This window comes from Pyrus communis, chromosome 16 (assembly GCF_041283825.1).
Source record: "Pyrus communis isolate YQ-2024b chromosome 16, ASM4128382v1, whole genome shotgun sequence".
In the NCBI taxonomy this organism is placed as follows: domain Eukaryota; kingdom Viridiplantae; phylum Streptophyta; class Magnoliopsida; order Rosales; family Rosaceae; genus Pyrus; species Pyrus communis.
Genome location: NC_142580.1, coordinates 2,048,785 through 2,064,030, shown reverse-complemented (window position 1 = coordinate 2,064,030; position 15,246 = coordinate 2,048,785). Strand labels below are relative to the sequence as shown.

General features: G+C 37.4%; 3 protein-coding genes across 6 annotated transcripts; 2 read left to right on the top strand and 1 right to left on the bottom strand.

The window, feature by feature from the left end:
- Positions 1-222: 222 nt before the first annotated feature.
- On the top strand, positions 223-7,212 carry BAT1 (bidirectional amino acid transporter 1). 2 transcript variants are annotated; one of them, XM_068471533.2, is made up of 8 exons: positions 223-429; positions 1,514-1,774; positions 5,377-5,395; positions 5,501-5,723; positions 5,825-6,006; positions 6,093-6,382; positions 6,477-6,606; positions 6,690-7,212. In XM_068471533.2, exons 1-8 carry the CDS (start codon positions 317-319, stop codon positions 7,035-7,037), a joined length of 1,566 nt encoding a protein of 521 aa, XP_068327634.1. In that variant the 5' UTR covers positions 223-316; the 3' UTR covers positions 7,038-7,212. The 2 variants fall into 2 exon arrangements, with proteins under 2 accessions (XP_068327634.1, XP_068327633.1); XM_068471532.2 differs by lacking the exons at positions 223-429; positions 1,514-1,774 and adding exons at positions 3,915-4,187; positions 4,298-4,558.
- A 91-nt stretch (positions 7,213-7,303) lies between these two features.
- Positions 7,304-8,817, bottom strand: LOC137731252 (uncharacterized). The gene has a single exon (XM_088688102.1). The coding sequence runs from the start codon at positions 8,815-8,817 to the stop codon at positions 7,399-7,401; it is 1,419 nt and encodes a 472-aa protein (XP_088544228.1). The 3' UTR covers positions 7,304-7,398.
- Positions 8,818-12,651: 3,834 nt separating this feature from the next.
- LOC137732126 (uncharacterized) lies at positions 12,652-15,195 on the top strand. Of its 3 annotated transcripts, none has more exons than XM_068471425.2 (7): positions 12,652-12,888; positions 13,003-13,078; positions 13,195-13,256; positions 13,380-13,522; positions 13,847-14,045; positions 14,179-14,350; positions 14,945-15,195. In XM_068471425.2, the coding sequence occupies exons 1-6, from the start codon at positions 12,886-12,888 to the stop codon at positions 14,344-14,346; spliced, it is 651 nt and encodes a 216-aa protein (XP_068327526.1). In that variant the 5' UTR covers positions 12,652-12,885; the 3' UTR covers positions 14,347-14,350; positions 14,945-15,195. The 3 variants fall into 3 exon arrangements, with proteins under 3 accessions (XP_068327526.1, XP_088544013.1, XP_088544012.1); XM_088687887.1 differs by having other exon boundaries at positions 12,670-12,888; positions 13,407-13,522; XM_088687886.1 differs by having other exon boundaries at positions 12,670-12,888; positions 14,454-15,195.
- The last annotated feature ends 51 nt before the right edge of the window (positions 15,196-15,246 follow it).

Sequence of the window (15,246 nt, the reverse complement as noted above, 5' to 3'; positions counted from 1 at the left end):
CGCATTGACACATAATTAAGATGAAGTGGAATTAGCTTGTTTGGTAAGAAAGAAGAAGAAAGAAGCCAACTAACAATTTTTTTTGTGCAAACTAAAGATCATATCTATGTACTGCGTTTGGCCCCATTTGACTTAACTTTCTAATAAGTTCTACCCACCATTTGGAAAAGTGCTTTTAGCTTTTATCCTTGAACTCTTTGGTCCATGTGTTTCTGTTTGACTGTTAGGTAGCTATCTCTATTTATCAACAGTTGACAGATCTTTTAATCTTTCAGTGCTTCGAGAGATCGACTGATCGAGGGCAACAAGTGATAGCATGGAGGAGGAGGGAGATCCTAATCAGCCTCTTCTAGGCGGAGACGCCATTTCTTCCGACGACACTCGCCTGAACCAGCTCGGTTACAAGCAAGAGCTCAGTCGTCACCTCTCGTATGAACCCTATCCCCTTGAATTTCTTTTTACCCTTAACTTCTTCTGTACTGGAATCCGATTCTGCTGTATATCTGAAGGCACTTTTGAGTTTTGACTTTTCTGTATTGGTGCTTCTGGGTTTATGCAGTTAAGCACTTTTCATTGCATGTCCATTTTGTTTCCCACATCACAATCACATATTTTGAAGTTCTGTTTACTTCTGGATGATTATCATTTATTCATCAAACAGCTGTTTTGGACTTTTAGTCGTTGAATATCGGTTCTAGCACGAGCACGTATAATAAGATTGCTAATTGCCACTAAAATATCGAAAATGCATCAGATATTTTGGTATATTTCTTGTCACTCTCAACTACTGTTTAAAACATTAACATAGGTGAAAATAACGAGAAGCAAATTTATAAAAATATCGATATAGATTGTTTTGGACATTTGCAATATGGTGGGTATATCAACTTATTTATATTTAGTCGAACTTAGAAAAAAAAATTAAAAAGAAAATTGAAAGTTTGAAACCTGCAATGACAAAATTTTTGTAGTGAATCTTCATAAATTTTCCTATATCCACAATTTCATAGATATTTTAAACTAGGAAAAGCTCCTCTCTTTTAATTTTTAATGTTTCAAATTGCTTGTGGGGTTTCATGCCATTTATTTCTTTTGCATATTTTCCTGGCCGTTGTTTTTGAATATCATTCATTGATTCAACACGTCACATTCGAGAGTGACTTTGAATAACATTTTTAAACAAATATCTAGTCAATTTATTTTAATTTTCTACTTTTCCGCTTGATGATTCAATTGGTCACACTAAATAAATAACTTACTTAGCTACGACCCAATCTGCAGTCAAAAAGTTACAAACGAAGAATAAAAAGAGAAATAACAACTAACGTGTATAGATAACATTACAAAATCGAATCTAAAATTCTTGATTTCTAAATTAAGTAATTTGTTAGGCAAGACGAGAAAATCCAAAATTGTACATAATCTCGTGTAACTCGTTTTTGTGATCTTGATTTTCAAGAGCCAAAAAAGGGTGGGGATACGCTACTCACACGGTGCATGTTATGTTGTGTAGGGCATTAGCCAACTTCTCGATGACTTTCTCCATCATATCGGTTCTGACTGGTCTCAACACAACGTACAGTGTGGGCCTCAGATATGGTGGGCCCGTTACCATGGTCTACGGGTGGCCCGTAGTGGGCTTTCTCACACTTCTGGTGGGCCTGTCCATGGCCGAGATTTGCTCTGCTTTTCCAACTTCTGGTGGGCTCTACTTCTGGAGCGCCAAACTCGCTGGCAAACGGTGGGGCCCCTTCGCTTCTTGGCTAACTGGCTGGTACGTTTTTTATTTGAGAACTTTAACGAAAAGCTTTCAGTACTGTTTATTTTAATAAAAAATCATATTTTTACACTAAAAAGTTAATCCGGTACTATTCACTTTATCTTTTATTTTGTTCTTATTGTTAAAACTCAAAAATTTCAAGTCATTTTCATTAGTTATCTTTTTTTATTTTTCTCTTTTGATTTTTTTTTTGTCAAAATATTTTTATCTGTTTCTGAAGTTTTTTTATTTTATGAAAGTATTAAATATAGCATTAGAATTTAGAATTGAATTATTTTGTTATTTAAGCAATTTTCTAATATGAGTTTAATCGTGGAAAAATGTTTCAAATTTAATTAGTTCGAAAGAAAAATAGCATGCTGTTCTAACCAAATTGGTTACGCTTAAATTCAACTCCTAAGAAATGAAGATTTATGCTTGGAAATTTGATGGATATGGGCCAATGATAATTTAGAGCCCAATTTATGAAGTGGGTCTCCACAATTCGTGAGCTCAAAGTATTAAGGAAGTGGTAGGCCCAGGGCCCACTTAGTGGGCCACCATTATTGTTTGTCCATGGACGGGATATTTTGAGGAATTTTTTACTTGCTCATTGATTGATTAATAAATGTTTAATCACTAATCCACCATTACTAGTCTAATTAGACAGTCAGCACATGGGCAACTTGGTCAAATGCTCAGATTCTTCTTTCTGTGGCCATGTTCAAACCCACAGGGACTAATCATTTGAGATCAGAATCTCTTATAATTGCATTTTATTGACTTTTATATTCCTAAATAAATCACGCACGGAAGAGTGCATAATAATTAAGTTCGATTTTTGTCATAAACGAATTTGATCTACATTATTATTAGCGTATATTGAGGCTAAGCCTACTCCTCTCATCCCTTTGTGTATATTCTTTGTTCAAAAAACAAAAAACCAAAGTGATATTTTTTGTAACATGAGAACTTTTTTAGTATAGCGAAAACATGGCTCGGTAATCAAGTGTCATAATACAAATGATTGAAATTTTTCTTTTTCAAATATTCACTACTTATATTATAATACTTAATGTACCAAACTGTGTTTTTGATACATGAAAAAAAATCTCTGGTGTAACATGGTATGTCTGTCATATCATTTATTGGGGAAAAATCCAAGCCAACTGAGCAAAAAATCCGAGTCCTTAAAATTTAATTAAACGGCTAAAATTATTATAACTTTTAATAGGACCTCCTGTTTTTAATCATTTAATTAAATTTCAAGGATCTAAATTTCTTGTTTAGTTGACTCATGTGAAAGGATATGAAGAGAATCCCTTTCCATTTATTAGGGTTATCACTTATGCTATGACTTCCCTTTCCATTTATTGGGGTTATCACTTACGGTATGACGCTAGTTTGTCCTCCCATATTAATAATTGCCCTTTCCATTTATTGGGGTTATCACTTACGGTATGACACTAGTTTGTCCTCCCATATTAATAATTGCCATGCTATCAATGACCTGACATAAAATAAGTTGTCAGCTCATGAAAATTCATTTCTCTTTTTTACCAGGAAAATTACACACACGACTTTGTCTGTTAATAAATCGTGTTTAACTCGGTTTCAATTAACAGAAAGTGAATTGATGAAATTTTATGTTCGATTATATCTAAATTCGATAATTCAATTATGAATAAATTCGTATATATGGATCAATGCAGATTCATTCTGAACTTTGTTACACACAAGTGTTAGATTCGAAATTTGCAACGTATCATATAACAACCCTTTCCTCAGAGTTACGTGTTGCTTCATCTTTGAAGCCAAATTATACATGACAAGAAAATTCAACGTTCACACCAAACAAATAGGAACCCAAAGATTTGGCACCAATTGCTGAAAATGTCTATGGGACGACGTTGAAACGCCATTAACAGAAAATTAAATTAAAATAATCATATTGCCGTTGGGGAAGTCCCACGTTGCGAGCATCATCTTCTCCGCGCGACAAGGTGCTTTGCCTACTGGTACTGGCTGATCTGTTTGGCCTCACCTCTTCTTCCAAAAGCTCCCTAAAATAATCATATTGTCGTTGGGGAAGTCCCACGTTGGGAGCATCATCTTCTCCGCGCGACAAGGTGCTTTGCCTACTGGTACTGGCTGATCTGTTTGGCCTCACCTCTTCTTCCAAAAGCTCCCTTCTTTGTTTTTCTATTCCCACCCATCCCGTTGACTATTCCCACCCTGCCAAGAAGTCAAGGAAACAGAGTACCAGAAGAGGTTTGATTCTTTGAATCCGATAAAAAATGGTGTCTGGTGGCGGTGACAGAATGGAACTGCCGTCTCATCAGCCTCCAAACGGCGGCGTTTCACAGGATTCCGGCCACGCCCGCCTCCACGAACTCGGCTACAAGCAAGAGCTCAAGCGTGACCTATCGTAATTTTTCTAAACTTGCACCCTTTTACTTCGTTTTGATACCGAAGCTTCAAGCTTTTCTGATTTCTGAGGTTTTTTTGGTTGATGGGTTGGCTGGTTTGGAATCGCAGGCTGCTTTCGAATTTTGCGTTTTCGTTTTCCATCATATCGGTGCTCACCGGAGTGACCACTCTGTATAATACTGGGCTGAGATACGGCGGCCCTGTGTCTTTCGTTTATGGGTGGTTTATAACGGGTGTCTTCACCATCTTCGTTGGGTTGTCAATGGGGGAGATTTGCTCTTCGTACCCAACTTCTGGGGGTCTGTACTACTGGAGTGCCAAGCTTGCTGGCCCCAAATGGGCACCCTTTGCTTCTTGGCTCACTGGCTGGTACTACTTTCCTCTCCTTTCAGTTGTTTTACTCTTACTAACAGTACTGCTCACTCACTTCGGATTTGACCTGCCTGGAAAATGAATAAAACTTTGGAGTTTTGTCTGTGAGTATGTGTCTTAAGTTTAAGTTGTTTTTACTAGTTTGAAAATCTTTCCTTCTTCATTGCTATGATGCTTCATCGCTCGGATTGGATAAGTCACTAGATCCAGCGTATGTTGAAGACATGCATGTCAACTTCCAAATTTTGTGAAGGAAACTTGATTTGGCATAGGTTGATGTGTAGTTCTTTTTTTGGTTGCTCACAATCGTGGTGGGGATTAAATGTAGGACATGCTCACATGAATAGCTCTGTCTTTAGATAAGGTAAATTAGACATCAGGACGGTGATGATGATCAGTTTTAATAGAATTAATGTGGAATGGAGGAGGGAATAGGCTCTGATGCATCCGCTTTAGAGTTTTTTTTTTTTCGCTTGTGATGTCTCAAATGAGAGATTTTTCAATGTGACTAGTACACGGGGTGATACATCTCATGTCACTATTCAAATGGTGGGACATATGTGCTAAAAAGTTAATAACTTAAAAAATAAAATTTCTCACCACTTCTATTAAAACACGTGGTGTACCACTTGTATTCCCGTCATAATAAAAAAATTCTCGTCTCAAGGACACTAGAATGGTGATATGATTACCATGTTATTCTGAGCCTAAAACTGAAATGTATATTGCCCTGCAACTTTAATCACAAGACAGTTCCAAGTTGATCTTTCTGCCATACTATTTCTGACGACGGTAAATATTTTTATGTTTTGCAGGTTCAACATAGTTGGTCAGGTACTTCCATGAATTTTTACGTTCTAGAGTTTAAATTCCTCCATTGTCCATTGTGATATCAAGCTTGTTATGGCTGTGATATAATCCAATACCTTTAAATTGCAGTGGGCAGTTACAACTAGCGTGGATTTCTCACTTGCACAGCTGATTAACGTGATCGTTCTCCTTAGCTCGCGTGGAGGGAATGGCGGTGGTGGCACTTCGATAAATAAGTATGGAACCATTGGTATCCATGCAGGAATCTTGTTTCTACATGCTCTTATAAACAGTCTGCCCATCTCGTACCTATCTTTGTTTGGACAAGTCGCTGCTGCGTGGAATGTTGCAGGTGTAAATTACAACGTATTTTCAAGCTCTTTTTTGCTAGTTTTCAGTTTACGGTTTGAGGCCTTCTATATCTTGGATTTCTTATTGCTTTTGGAATATTAGGCGTCTTTCTCCTCATGATTCTCATACCCTGTGTTGCAACGGAGAGGGCCAGTGCGAAGTTTGTATTCACTCACTTCAACACCGATAACGGGGAGGGAGTCAGCAACAAATTTCACATTTTTGTTCTGGGACTTCTGTTGAGTCAATATACCATAACTGGCTATGATGCTTCTGCCCATATGGTTAGTATATATTTCGCTTACTTTGAAATTACTTGGCCAAATAATTCTAACTAAATCCTTGTGTTTCCGTCGACTTCTGTTTCTAGACAGAGGAAACCAAGAGTGCTGATACGAATGGACCAAAAGGAATAATTAGTTCCATCGTGATATCCATTATCGTTGGATGGGGTTACATACTCGGCATCACCTTTGCAGTTACTGACATCCCGTACCTTTTGGATGAGAACAATGAAGCTGGCGGTTATGCCATTGCTGAAATATTTTACCTTGCATTCAAGAGTAGATACGGCAGTGGAGTTGGAGGAATTGTATGCTTGGGAGTGGTTGCGGTTGCCATATTCTTCTGTGGTATGAGTTCAGTTACTAGCAACTCCAGGTAAGCAAACCTGTTTTATTCTTCTTCTACAACAAGAGCCATCTGGGTAGGTTTTAGTCTCTCAGCTGTTCGCTGCACTTAATTTTCTTCTCAGGATGGCGTATGCATTCTCTAGAGATGGAGCCATGCCATTATCACCCTTTTGGCATAAAGTGAACAAACACGAAGTCCCCGTAAACGCTGTTTGGCTTTCAGCTTTCATATCGTTTTGCATGGCACTAACAGTAAGCACATGATCACTTGTAGCAAAAATTTTATCTCTGCTTTCTTCGGCAACTGCTAACCATGTTTGTTTCGATCTTTGCAGTCTCTCGGAAGCCTTGTGGCATTCAATGCCATGGTTTCTATAGCAACCATTGGACTGTACATTGCTTATGCCCTACCCATCTTCTTTAGGGTGACCATGGCACGCAAATCCTTTGTCCCGGGACCTTTCAACTTGGGACGCTACGGGGTCCCTATTGGTTGGATTTCAGTTCTTTGGGTAGCAACTATCTCTGTCCTCTTCTCATTGCCCGTGGCCTATCCAATTACCATCGAGACACTTAACTATACTCCCATTGCTGTTGGCGGTTTGCTGATCGTCACAGTTTTAGCTTGGATACTGAGCGCTCGGCACTGGTTTAAAGGTCCTATAACGAACATAGAAGCATGAACTTGTGTATATTCAACGATTTTCATTTCTTGCAATCATCTATAGACTAGGTTTAGTTTTTAAGAAAATCTACACATGGAATTATCAAAAGCTGATTGGCTTAATTTGTGTAAGTTACTCATTGTATGGTAATAATATTCCAGATTATAGAAATGAAGTCTCATTTGGCTACAAATATTTGACTTGATACAAACAAACTTTTAACCAACATAAAAGATGGAAGAGAAACAGGAAGTCTTCTGTAAACCGAAACTAAAATTACGAACTTGAAGGAAATATAATGCATGCTTGAATGAAACCCTGCATCGGAACTGATGAACTATAGTGAATCCGGGCTCTTTGCAAGGAAAGTTTCCCTCTGTCATTCACGGCAACAATTGGCATCACCTGCATTTGGTGCACTGTCAAACGGCTCAAACCAGTTGAACTTCTCTGGATCTTCTTCAAGCAGCTTCAACAGATCATCATACTCCGACATGGGTTGGTTATTGTTTGAACTAGCTGGATGAGCCTCTCTTGCTGCAGCATCCAGCTCTTGGCTTCCACCGGTAAAGTTTGATGGAAATGTTTCTGCATTGGTTGCATTGACTGAAGGTATCTGTTCCGGCACAACCTCAAGTACGTCAGTTGTTCCGGTGACTTCCGCTGAAAAGTGGTTCTGACTTTGGAAGTAGAGTGGGGCAGTCGGGGCTGGAGTATAATACTGTGGTTGATTCATGCCTGCTTCAGTTGTTCCCATGACATCCGCTGAAAAGTAGTTCTGATTTTGGGAATTGATAGGAGTAGTCAGCGCTGGAGCATAAAACTGCGCTTGATTCATGCCTACTTCAGTTGTTCCCGTGGCTTCTGCTGAAAAATGGTTCTGATTTTGGGAATTGATAGGAGTTGTCGGCGCTGGAGCATAATACTGCGCTTGATTCATGCCTACTTCAGTTGTTCTTGTGGCTTCTGCTGAAAAATGGCACTGATGTTGGGAATTGATAGGAGTAGTCGGCGCTGGAGCATAAAACTGCGCTTGATTCATGCCTACTTCAGTTGTTCTCGTGGCTTCTGCTGAAAAATGGCTCTGATTTTGGGAATTGATAGGAGTTGTCGGCGCTGGAGCATAAAACTGCGCTTGATTCAGGCCTACTTCAGCTGTTCTCGTGGCTTCTGCTGAAAAATGGTCCTGATTTTGAGCATTGAACGGAGCAGTCGGTTCTGGACAATAATTCTGCGCTTGATTCATACTGACAGACGCATTCAGGACCTGAAAAGTATTTGCTGGTATGTAGGGAGAACCAAACTCTGGTGTCATGTAGTTCGTACTCTGTAAGTTTCTTTCGCTTGCTTTAAACATGATCTCTTCTAATCCAAGTGGTTGGTTTCTCTCGATTTCATTCATGTCAGCACCTAGTGTGAAACTGTTTGTTTCTAATATCTGGTCCAAATTCTCAAACTTTCCTTGAGTTCTCAGATAAAAGTCATAGAGGCTTTCGCTTTGATGATTTGTGTTGTGAGACATGACTCTGTGTTCTGTATACAGATTCTGCCTTCCGTAGTCATTGAATCCAGTGAAAGAATTCGGAGTCATTAATTGCGTTGGATTGCCTTGAGCTCCAGAACTTGAAGTCCCTTGTTCGTACCGGCGGCATACCAGAGAAGTCTGCCTTGCTGGTGGAAATTCATTTCTGTTATTCCAAATGGATGATTTGCCCAATGAAGGTAAGCTCGTCGTGCCAACCTCCTGAATCCGGTGTACGTTTTTTCTATATCTCTGGAAGGAAAAAGAACCTAACATAAATCCTTCTGAAAACAATTACAAATGTGAAAAAAAGTTACTTGAGATACAAGTAGAAGAGAAACCTGCAGATGGCTTGCAACCTGGCGCACCGTTATATCAGCCACATTCATCCATTTCAGAATCCTTCTAGGACGAGCTTCTGCATGCAAAAGAAAACCAGAAAACGAAAATAATTTAGCACCTTTTCAAGGTGAAAGGAAAACTACAACAAAATATTAGATTGTTTTATGAGAAGGAAGAATTACTTTGATCTCCTAACGCACTTATGGCTGCTGTAAACTTGAGATGAAGTTCCGTTGTCCAAACGGGGTGCCGCTTCTTCTGTTTGGAGCTGTCATCGCAATCTTGATTTTCCATTCCTTCCTCATCGCAATCTTGCTGTGTGTTTAGTTTAACCTTCTTCGCTTTTTCTTGGTCTTCTTTATCATCGACCGGTCTGTTTATCCCCAATGCTCCTTGTGTATAATTCTCTGCGGCTATCTGCGGTTCATTGCGAGTGTCTTGTGTGTCAAGACACAAATCGCGTCCAGTGGGAAGCCTAGACACACCGCCAACCTCATGGATTCTAATACCTCCAGTGGGAGGTCTAAGAACACCACCGGCCTCGTGAATCTTCTTGCCACAATTTGTTTTATGTGTGTCCCTCCTTGGGTTCCTTACCTTCCGATAAGCGTGTTGCCACACATTTTTCAGATCCTCTGAAGAAACTGGTTTCTGAAGAAAAAAGCATGCTCCTTCAGCCAGGGCCTTCTTGGCGACATCAATATTCACTTCGGAGGACATGACTGCGATGAAATATAAGTTATGGAACAGTTAGTACACAACTAGAAGAAAGTTCTAGAAGCCAATCAATCCGAATAGGAAAGTTCTAGATAGATTGAGGCTTACATATGACAGGAATCTCGTTCTCATGAAGCACCCGTAAAAGCGAAAATCTGTCTTTATCTGGCATGCTGATGTTAGCCATTACTAGATCGTAATGATACTTTTGTTCCTTAATCATTGACAAAGCAACAGAAGCCAGTGCGGTTGTGGTAACTAGAGGAGAAACGAGAGAGAGAGAGAGAGAGAGAGAGAGAGAGCTATTAACCAAGTTACAAAATATCAAGATTTTTTATTCTTTTTTTTTTTTTTTGAAACTTTACGTGCAAACAAATTATGTATATGAAAGAAAATTAATACATATGCCTATACACAATAAATGTTCAAGTGATAATTTTAACGAAAAATTATACAGACAAATAAACAGATAAAATCAGAAAAAATTTATCTTAATGTTTATCTAAGGAATTATCAACGAAAAAGTATACAAACAAATAAACAGATAAAATCAAAGAAATTTTATCTTAATGTGTATGTCAAGAAAGATTTAATGCAATATAGAGACAAACATATTATATAGACTGATAACATTAGGATAAATCTTATATCGTTGTGTATGCAATAACTACTTTAATCTTTTGAATGTCCCTTGTTCATAAGAAAATCCCTGTTGTTCATGCTTTAGATCCACACAAACAAGTTCAAAATTTTGATCTAAAATCAATTACTTTGTTATAGACGTGTATACATAAAATGTAGGTGAAATTTCGTATCCATGTCACTATGGAATGATTTACCTTTGAAGGAGTATTTTTCTAACGTCGACGCTGTGCCCATGAGGGACAATGTATCATGATCTACCACCAAGATTTGGAGGCCATGGGCAAAGCTAGGGAGACCATTACTTTCTTTAGGGCTCATGTCTTCCATGGACGCCAAAACAATTACAACAAAACTGAGTGCAACAGAGAAAGCACGAGATCCAGAAGCTTGAATCTGAACAAAAAGAAATTATTTAGAAGTTAGATTAGGAGGATTAATATTATAGAAAAAAGGATTAGATATAGATTAAGAAGCTTCAAGCCCTTAAACCTTGAGAGAGAGATATAGAGAGAGAAAGACGTAGAGAGAAGATGAGGGTTACCAATGACATGAACTTTGAGGTGCTTAAGCAAAATTGAAATTTGTTTGTTGTGAGAGCTCACATTTATCTATATAACTGAAGAAATTGTAGTGAGCCTGAAATTTTGAGTGAAATGGCCACACTCTGGTCAACGGAGTGTTGACCAATGTGGTTAAAACTAGAAACTGAAGTACCAAGAAAAAGTGAAGGAGATTTTCAATTATTTTCTTATTTTTCATGCATTTTTAAGTTTTAGCCATTCATTTTGTTTCTGAAAACAGAAAACATTACAACGAAGATCGCCGATGTAATTTTAAACCGTACATGTCCAAACTGTACTTAGTTTCTTACGGTTGGTTCCACTCAATTAAGACTTGATTGTTATTATACTTAAAAAAAAATTGCAGATGCATGTTCTGCATAATTACAAGGAAAGTATAGAACAAGAAAAAAAATTATGAAAAATTTCCCTAATATTAAGGTTTTTGACCAATGAGCTTTTTAGGCAAATTAATTTAAAAGTCTAATGACTAATTTAGAAGCCCTTATCCTGATTAACAATAATGTTTAATTCCAATTCTTAATTTTGATGGAAAGTGAAAAAAAATCCAAATAATGTTCAAAGTCAGCAACAAACTCTGACACGTGGCTTGAATTGACTTCTGTTAAAAGTATAAAATTGCTCTAAGAAATGATGAGTCGAAGAGTTAGTTATTTGGAGTTTTAATGAGGTTTTTTTTCTAAACTTAATTTCCTAATATTTAAAATGACTAGTATTATTTTAAAATAAAAAATATATTGCAGCTTAAGCTGATTACTCATGAGTACCAGATAATGTTACTAAATCTGTTAATTACGAATAACTAGCCCTATATATTACAGACGAATTTAATTGGAGTCAGATTAGTCAATAATTAAATAGAAAACAAGTTGAGCAACTAGTTTAGCCATGATTAGTGTGAATAACTCGTTATATTAAAAATTAAAACAAAGTTTGCGCCTGTTGGCGTGGCGGGAGTAGCCTTGGGCTTCTTGGTAGGCGCTCCCGCGCTCCAATCATTTTTTAATTTGTAAAACTTCCATATATTACTAATTAAATATAACTTTTGTTTTACAAAAGAAAATTCTCGTTATATGCCAATATAAAAAAAGAGAGGATGAATTACCTAAAATTATTCAAACGTTAGGGTTGATTCCAAACTGCTACTTGAACTTTATTGAGCCATCAAAATTCCGGTACCAATTTGAAGTCGACCTTAAAATTTGAGAGTCTTAAGCAGTTCACCCAAATAAAAATTAATGATTATCTTTTATATACAACAATTTTAAATGTCACCTTAAAGAAGGGTTCAAGGGAAATGTCATCGCAACTTTTCAAAATCCTGTCATCATACTCTAAAATCGTCAAGATTTCCTAGATTCGAATTTCGTGACTGACGAATTTGATATCAGTTTATCCCCTACTCGTAAGACGAATTTGATATCAGTTTATCCCCTACTCGTAATGTATCATTGAATAATAAAAAATAAAAATTTAAAAACCATTCAGTTTTTCAAAACATAGTATGTTTTATTAAGTTGTCAAATATTTTAAGTATTTGGTCTTCACAAATCCTCACAATGAGAACTTTAGAAGAGCATGACTCCTGCAAAATATTTGGCATGTTGGATAATTGGATCAATAGATCAGGCCCAGCCCAGAAATTGAAGGAGCCCATGTTCGGAATTAGGTTAGGACCAAACCCAAGGACAAATTACTAACCCGAGATCTGAGTTTTATTTATTTATATATTTTTTTTTTTGCCCTTTTTTCTTCGAAACTGTGTTTGATTAGGCTGCTTCTTTCGGCGGGACGCTTAAAACGGATGAGGATTTCATATCCTCACATCTTAGCAGTTTATCCTATGTTTTATAGTAAAAATTATTTGAATTTATTATTTAAAATTAAACATAAATAATATTTGACGAAAATTGATCGTATGATATACGACGAACGATTAGGATGTGAGGATGTTTAAGATACCCGCCATTTAGATCCGGATGGGATCCTATCTGCTTTAAACTATCACTTAATTTAAATTGAATTGAAAAGTCGCAGAGTCTGATTTCTCGGGTCGACAATGGTGAGAGTCTCACTCCATACGCATTAGGGTTTTAATTTGTTCAAATTTCAATTTTTATTCTATAACTATATTCAGCAGTGGTAGCACATCTCACTGTAATTTCTGATTTTCCAGGAGGATTTTTCCGAAGAGCTCGAGCCCTTATTCGATTACAGTCGCGTTCAGCCCGTCAATCTAATATGCCTCGACGGTGAGCTCTTTCCTCCTAATTTTGGTCGATTCAGTTGACAGGACGCATAAATTATTCAACTTTTTCATAAAAAAAAGCTTGATTCGATTTTTGTTTTTGTTTTTATGTTTGTATAGACGATGAATTAGATGCTCCGTCAGCTTCTCCTCCGAAAAGGAGGGAAATTTCCGATTCCGCGGTAACAATTTGTTATTGAAATTGTGCTATGTCTGTGTGTGTGTGTGTTAAATTCCATATGATAAGAGGAATTGATGTAAATTGCAGCATCTGTTGACATTATTTTGGATAATATTGTGATTAGGTTGAGAAGGTTGACGAACCTGTGAAGGTAGTGAATGTTATTAGTTGTGAAGATAAGGAAGAGGAGGACTGGTTACGTCCTCCACCCAAGGTTTCTGCCGGCACTAAGCGGAAGGGTGAGGATTCTACCATAATGGAACTGAGGTATTTGGATTTTGGGTTTTTGTGGGTTTTTTTATTGTAATTATTTTATCTCTCAAAACATATAGATTATCTTTGCCTCAAGAAGAAATTTGTGATGCGTTAGCGGCTAGTGCATGCGCTTTCCTGTTCATTAGATTCAAGTTGGTAATTTATGAAGGAAGTATAGTTCAATGTGGCCAGTTATCTTAGAACATTAAGGCTTTATTTGGGGTCTCAGATATAGTGATGACTAGTTATGCTTGTTGTTTTTGCTTTACCTTTTTTTCATTTCGGTTTCTCTGTTGCAATTCAAATTTTCCAATTAAATGTGGTCTATGAGTGTAGGAAAAAGAAGCAAGAGCTGGCATCATTTGCACAATCAGCTGAAAATGTGTTGAGGTCGGTAGAGGAGTCTGTGAAAAGAGAACTTAGTAGCTCATTGGAGGCTGTTGAAGAACAACCTCCAAAGCCCCGCCCTGAAAGAAACAAAATAGTTATATCTATTCAAGACAAAGATGGAGTTAAGCAGTTCCGTATCTATGCGGTATGTTGTGCAGAATTATTAACCTTTACAATATTTTTGTCTAGTACCCTTTGGCCTAATCTCTGATGTATGTACAGGCTATGTGATATTAAACAATGTAATATTTCAATCGTGTTTTCTTCTACTTCAACAGGACGACAAGTTTGAGCGGCTCTTCAAAATGTATGCTGATAATGTTAAACTTGACCTTCAGAGTCTGGTGTTTTGTTTTGATGGGGACAAAATAGGTCCAGCTGCTACGCCTGATGCCCTTGGGATGGAGGAAAATGACATTATTGAAGTGCATTTTACCTCGAGATGACATGGTAATGCATCAATTATGATTTCGCAATCTATCTTTCAACTTGTATCGCTTTTCACATTCTTGCTTTCGGGTACATCCTTACACTCATGATATTGACGTTTTAGGTATAAAAGTATAAATACATCAAATTTTCTGGAAAAAGGAAACTAGGAGCAAAAGCCTTGGCTTGGTTTTTCTTAAATTTGAAAGAGTGGACATGTTTGGGTTGGTTAAGAGCAAGAACCTGTTTTGCTGGCTTCAGAACTGGGGAATCTCATAAACATGTTGCCACATTAAAATCATTAGATGTACCAGGAAAGTCTGTTCTTAGGCAGAACCAAGTTACAAAGTTTTGATCACGGAGTGGAATAATTGTCATATCGTGTAACCGTGGCTGGTCCTAAGGCTGAAATATCAGTACTCTAGATATTGATTCTAGCAGTTGAGTTTCTTGTTTTAAGAAATCTAATCCAACTTTGCGTCGTTACTGCTGCTGTCGACAAATATTTGTTTTAGATGCTTATTTCTCGTATTTGCACATTGTCTGTGTTTTAGCTCTAATAGTTTGTGTTTCTGGTTCCTTTCAAACTCAAACGGCTTTCCTCTTTGAATTCAGGTGTTTCTTCAACCGAAGAACTTAATCCGTCACCTTGATGAATCTTTGACGGGGACTGGAAGGGCCTTTGACCGGCGTCTTTTGGTGTATGCTTGTAGTTTGTGCAGTACCTGCTCCTTAACTGTATAGCGTGTCATTATATTGTGAAATTATTGTTCACAAATCTCATGTGAACGTGGATAGTGGACCTGATTCAATACTCCCTAATTCTGTTTTGCATTAAACGGGCACATAACTTTTTTTGGCTGGAATTTGTGATTTGTTAGGATTCGTTTAGAAGTGCCTTTACAATGTTTGAAAGC

Coding starts and splice junctions, on each gene's coding strand:
- BAT1 (XM_068471532.2), top strand. CDS start 4,057: ATGGTGTCTGGTGGCGGTGACAGAATGGAACTGCCGTCTCATCAGCCT. Junction 4,188..4,297: donor GAGCTCAAGCGTGACCTATC/GTAATTTTTCTA, acceptor TTGGAATCGCAG/GCTGCTTTCGAATTTTGCGT. Junction 6,607..6,689: donor CGTTTTGCATGGCACTAACA/GTAAGCACATGA, acceptor CGATCTTTGCAG/TCTCTCGGAAGCCTTGTGGC.
- LOC137731252 (XM_088688102.1), bottom strand. CDS start 8,817: ATGTTAGGTTCTTTTTCCTTCCAGAGATATAGAAAAAACGTACACCGG.
- LOC137732126 (XM_068471425.2), top strand. Junction 13,523..13,846: donor TCTACCATAATGGAACTGAG/GTATTTGGATTT, acceptor CTATGAGTGTAG/GAAAAAGAAGCAAGAGCTGG. Junction 14,046..14,178: donor AGCAGTTCCGTATCTATGCG/GTATGTTGTGCA, acceptor CTACTTCAACAG/GACGACAAGTTTGAGCGGCT.